The sequence below is a fragment of the Terrapene carolina genome, unplaced genomic scaffold, assembly GCF_002925995.2.
Source record: "Terrapene carolina triunguis isolate 2854851 unplaced genomic scaffold, T_m_triunguis-2.0 Scaffold192, whole genome shotgun sequence".
Classification (NCBI taxonomy): Eukaryota; Metazoa; Chordata; order Testudines; family Emydidae; genus Terrapene; species Terrapene triunguis.
In genome coordinates, this window is record NW_020664543.1 from 238,874 (window position 1) to 244,873 (window position 6,000).

At 45.4% G+C, this 6,000-nt stretch overlaps 1 protein-coding gene across 1 annotated transcript in view; it reads left to right on the forward strand.

The window, feature by feature from the left end:
• Positions 1-6,000, forward strand: part of FASN (fatty acid synthase) — a 66,924-nt gene that overhangs the window by 10,964 nt on the left and 49,960 nt on the right. The window contains exons 4-8 of the mRNA XM_024203161.2: positions 1,536-1,709; positions 2,642-2,842; positions 3,303-3,425; positions 4,089-4,204; positions 4,544-4,678. Coding sequence (XP_024058929.1) covers positions 1,536-1,709; positions 2,642-2,842; positions 3,303-3,425; positions 4,089-4,204; positions 4,544-4,678 — 749 coding nt within the window. The remainder of the gene's footprint in view (positions 1-1,535; positions 1,710-2,641; positions 2,843-3,302; positions 3,426-4,088; positions 4,205-4,543; positions 4,679-6,000) is intronic.

The window sequence follows — 6,000 nt, forward strand, 5'->3', positions numbered from 1 at the left end:
CCTAAGAGCCCCAGTCATGGTCCAGGACCCCATTGTGCTAGATGCTGTACAAACACAACAAAAAGATGGTCCCTGTCCAGAGAGCTGACAAGACAACAGATGGATACAGACAGACTACAGGGGAACAATGAGACTTTACTGGTTATCATTATAGGCATTGGTCTCTGCATACCAGCAGCCCAAATGTTGTCAATTTATGTTGTATGTTTCACAAATGAGAGAATTATAAGGAGGACAATGAGTTAGTTTTGTGGGTGATTACAGGTACCGCCTCCCAAGCATGAGTGGCAGCATGAGATAAAGCACGAAGGTGCCTGTTTGAAAATGTAACAAGTGGGTGTTTGAGGTGGGCACCAAAGACCCAGCAGAAGAGGAGTTGGCCTTTCAATACTGAGTGAGATAGGCCACGAAGGGCCTTGACAGTGAAGGAGAAAAGTAGGAGAGGAGGCAAAAGAAGTCATCCAGGTGCTCTGTCACTGCACCTCATTCTGCAGGACTCCTGGTTCTATGTTATCAAAAGGTTTTATTTCTGTTTGTTGAGTCAAGACTTGAGGATTCGGCCCTGTATGTTCTGTGGCTCTCTAGAATACTTGCAGATGTCTTGTAAAATATTGACATCTTTTTAAGGCCACGAAGATTCTTCCCTTCCCCCCCCCCCCCCCCCCCTCCGCCTTTTGCTAGTGATTAGATGTCCTTCTCCCTTTTAAAACTATACTTAAAATCCCCACACACTCTGGCCCTTTCCTTCCTCACTTTTCAACCACATACATGTTTCAGCTCTTGTTCTCTGGGACTTACTTTTAGCCTCTTTAAAGTATGTCTTCATTGCAGAGCTAACCAGGGCTTTTTCCTGACTTTTAGCCCTAGCCCCCTACCATCCACACACACACATTTTTACTTGGGTTTATGTATGGTTTGAAACTAGGCTTGCTTAACTGGCTGGGGAGTATAGGTTAGCACCGTTGTTTCACTTAAACTTGGGCTTAACCTGCCCACTTTGCAGTGTGGACTCAGACTGCAATCTGAGTTATAGAACTTGGGTTCTAATAGTCCTCCAATGCCTTTCCATAATTCCTGGGGGCTAGATGTTTCTGCTCTTCTACCTACTCCCTTCTCCTGCACAGGACTCTCTTACCAGTTTATATACACCTGGTCAGCCTCTTAAACCCCATGTTCCATGCAGTCTGCTTTATTTCTACACAATACTCAAACAGTACCTGACTGATTAGAGATGCCATCCGAGCTAGCTGCACTGAGGCGGACATCAAGTTCTGGTGGATCTCTGTTGTGAGATCAGTAAGGTCCATGAGTTGGGGAGATGTACCTGAAATAATCACCATGTGAGAATATCTCAAAGAGGCTGGCAGAGGAGGGAATTAAGCAATTGGCAAATCAATGCAGGGAGAGAATTATGCTGTTCTGTAATCCTGGAATAGCTGCAAAACCTCTGGTGCTAAATGTACCTAATCTTGCTAGTTTGTCCTTCAATTTGAGATTGTGCCTGGTGTGTAATGTGCCTTCTGATGTCATCTCAGGAATTAATCCAGCTGCCCTACGTGGCACAGACACAGGTGTGTGGATAGGTGTGAGTGGATCAGAAGCTGGTGAAGCATTTAGCCAAGACCCTGAGCAGCTGCTAGGATACAGTATGACAGGCTGCCAGCGTGCTATGTTTGCCAACAGAATTTCCTACTTCTTTGACTTAAAAGGTAAGTGTTCAAGGGCTCTGTAATGTTGATTAGTAATAGCAGTTTGGCGATAGTAATAGTATAGCATCCATTGTGTGGTAGGTACTTACACAGACATGAAGACATAGCTTTCTCATCCAGGAAGGGGCCATGTACAAATGCTGGGTGGGGAAACTGGAAGCAGTGAATGTGATGTGACTGGGCAGCGAGGCTCAGCATGCAGACTTAGTGCTTGAGGTCTGGGCTGGGGTAGTTGGTACTTTTCTGAGAAGAGGAGGATGGTGGGAAGACCTTCTGGAAAAGAGGTTTGCTACTTTGGGAGTTTTTTGCTTGTTTACACGGTCAGTTGGTGGAAGACAGTATAGAAACTGGCCCACAGATGAGTGGTTGGAAGAAGACTCACAAAGGGAGCAGTTAGCTCTGTAGCTTAGGCAAAGTAAAGGAAGTGAGGAGGCCATCAGATGTGGTGAGAGTGAAGGAATAGGCAAGATCTGTACTGTGCACAGCCTTAAAGGCAGGGCAGAGGATGAGGAAGTCTGGGTATGGAGGTGGTGAGCTGATTACAGGAGAGCAAGGCCAGGGGCCACGGAGGAGGAGGAGGCTGAAAGTGAGAGAAATAATTGGGCCAGGGGCAAAGGGTTTTAGTGGTGGTAACGGAGAAATGGATGAGTCCTTCCTGAGATGATGAAATGCCAGTAGCTTCTGCTACATAATGCTGTTCATAAACAAAGTGGAAAGGGCACAGTTTGGCCAAACCAGCCTTTCTTGGGATCAGGAGGGCAATATTGTCAATGCATTGGGATACTCTAATAACTTTTATCTATCACTTGATCAGCTTCTTTAAAGATCCTAAGCTCCAGTCCCTGGAGAGCAGAGATGGCAGGTTCTGAACAGCAATTGTAGGAAACAGAACGAAATGATTGACTTTGGTTTTTATTTTTTTTCCCCCCCAGGACCAAGCATGGCCATCGATACGGCATGTTCCTCTAGCCTCATTGCTTTGGAAAATGCTTACAAGGCAATTCGTCATGGAGAGTGTAATGCAGCCCTTGTAGGAGGCGTCAACCTCCTATTGAAACCCAACACTTCTGTTCAGTTCATGAAACTTGGCATGCTTAGTCCTGATGGTGCCTGCAAGTCCTTTGATGCTTCAGGTAAGGGATTAGGTCCAAATCACATTGTGCTCTGTGAGAGGCAGCCAATGTTGCTTCCTCCAGGGAATCTATATTGAAACCGAAAAGTGGTTTCACTCTCTTCTGTCCTTGCTCGTGTTATTTGCCACAAACACTGGAACTGCCAAGGGCTGTACACTTAATAGGAACATAAACTATAAGGATGGGAAAGGAAAACGTGGTCCATTTCCCTACAATGGGGGTGGTGGACAGACAGGAATGTCACGCTGGAAAGTGTTCCAAGGCTTCATAGACCAAGGGGGAGACCCCTCTTTAAGTCTGATATTTGGCTGAACTTGTCTGTCATGCCTTTCAAAGGGACAATCATACTTTTAAGGCTCTTCAGGAATGACACTATAGCGCACAGTAATTCACTGCTTCGTCATATGCAGGGCTGTCTGGATTTCTCTTTGCTTTTATTTTATTCTTCCTCTGCCCATAGGGAATGGATATTGCCGCTCCGAAGCTGTAGTGGTCATTCTCATGACCAAGAAATCCATGGCCAAACGGATTTATGCCACAATAGTCAATGCGGGGAGTAACACTGATGGTTTTAAGGAGCAAGGTGGGTCTCAAATCTCTGGGAGACCATGAGATTCTCATGTTCTTTTCAATGTTTATCCCAAGAACAGCGGGATTGAGGCTATTGCTAACTCTTCTGGAGTTTCCCTTTTTTGGGGCTTGGGAGATCCATTTCTCCTGATTAATGGAAAATTCTGACCGTTTCTTGTCATAAGTGAATCTAGTTAAGTGGTTAGCACTTTCTTCCATATGAAGGTAATGGGAGGATGCTCAGCTGATCAGCTTTGCCCTCCCCAGGGGTATCCCAGTGATGTTACACTGGCTAAGTAGCAAATTATTGACATTATGATGGGAAAGGAGAGGATACAAAAAATTCCTTTTCCTTCTCCCTGGGAGCTTCAGTTCCATGAGCACTGCTCAATCTAGTAGATGGTTGATGAGAAGAAGCCTAGGGTCTTTGATATCAAAGTTTAAATCCTATGACTTCAGTGTCAGTCCAGCACCACTCCTCCCTACCCTCCCTTTTCCCCTTCCTCTTACTGAGGGATTGACTTCTTGTTGCAGTTTTAGTGCTGGAAACGTGAGCATAAACCCTGAACGTATATTTGGATCTCCCTCAGAAACCCACTAATCCTAATTAGTGAACAGGTTGCTGAAACTTTGCTCCCAGATGGGAATGGGTAATTGATAATGATTCTTGTTCCAGGTGTGACATTTCCCTCTGGAGAGATGCAGCAGGATTTGGTCAGCTCTCTATACAAGGAATCTGGGATCCAGCCTGAAGAAGTGGAGTATGTAGAAGCTCATGGTACAGGCACCAAGGTTAGCATAATTTCACCATTGTCTCTTATCTCCCTGTGGCTCTTCCTCTTTCCCTCCAATTTTAGCATCTTTCCTTTTTTCTCGCCTTTCAATTTCCTTCCCTCCCCCCTCTCTCTCCCACCCTGCCCACCCACCCCTCCACCCCCATTCTTTCCAATTTAACTGGAAGGAACTAGATTTCCCATTTCTAGCTATTACCTTCACAATCCTTGGTGTGTGGGTTTTTTTGTTTTGTTTTTTAAAGCTAGAGACTTTGGGATGGGGCTCTTCTGCCAACTACTGCATGTTGTGCATGCTTCGTATAAAGCATAATTCTGACTTAATTTATTTTTCTGTTAGGTTGGGGATCCTCAGGAAGTGAATGGCATTGCAAATATTTTCTGTCAATTAGAGCGAGAGCCATTGTTGATTGGATCAACCAAGTCAAACATGGGTCACCCAGAACCTGCCTCTGGGCTTGCCGCACTAGCCAAGGTAATGTAATAGTTGAGAAATAATGTATCTATAGATATAGTGATTTGTGCACTGACCCATTGTGGAATTTAGCTCTGGTGATGAGAGGGGGACTTAGGAGGTTGTCTCATTAACCAGGCAGCCCATTCTGCTATTGCTTCTTGCCTCATTTGAAAGTATTCATAAAGGCTCCAAATGCTCTGCAACAAGCAGGATGTAAATTCGTAGACTAGACACTCGGGTCTCTGTCTCTCTCTAGTCCTAAAGTCTGCAGACACTTAAATAACATTGAGAACAGAGGGTTCTTTATTAAATAGCTAATTGTCATTACTGTATTTCTTGGTGATTTTGATATTCAATTATTTTATGCATCACTATGAAAAGCTGTGGCATAACTTGATGAGGGTGAGTTTGGGGCACTTGGCACCTAGGAAGGATGGGAGGCAGCTTGGGTTGTTGGTGTTCAAGAAGTGGCTGGAGGTTTTTGTATTGGGTGGGGGATGCATCTTTTCCCCCTGCTCCCATGACAGTTGTGGGAAAGGGTTGAGGTGATTTCAAGTGAGGGGTGGTGCGGGAGCAGACACAGGTTTGAACTCCGAGTTGGCTCAGAGCAAGCAGCTGGCCCACACCTGCCCCGTTATCTGCTACTGTAGCCAACACTGGTAGATGAATGTCTGCTAAACAGCTCAGCAGAGTGCTAGCTAACAGTGTTGACAGCCTTGAAGCCTAGTGATGACAATTTAACATGGCCACATAAATGGAAGCAGCACAGTCTCTCAGCCTGAAACAAGAACTCTAAGGCAAATATTGTGGTGGTTATGTTCAGGTCACGCTGGGAGGATTTTCTTTGTTGCCATAATATCTAGGAACTGCAGTCTTGTTTTCTAGATGAAAACTTGCATTCTTGAGCTCTAGTCTGAGGCATTGGATGAATTCTGCAGTAAATGAAGTGTCCTCAGAATCATGGAAAACATGGGCCCCTGTCCCTGCTACATTGTACTGAAGGCCTGTAAATAGCTTGGATATCCTGGTTATGTTATGGTCTCTGTTTTACTAGAGTGGATTTTTGAACTCCTGGCACACCAAGATACTTCTTGGTGAGGTGGAGCAGAATGTGGAGTTGGTATTGGTCTGAGAGCCCTGACTTCCTTGAGAGGGTCTCTGTGCCAAGTGCACAATCTGTTGCAGGCCCTGTGTCGGTTCCATTGCATGATGCCATTCAGCCTCTGACAGTGACTCCATAGAAGTCTTCGGATTTCTCCTGTGGGACTGAGCTGGGGTCCTCCAGGCTCCCCAACTGATGTCTATCAGAGCTGACAGCTCCAACCTAAGAGCCCTTAGTG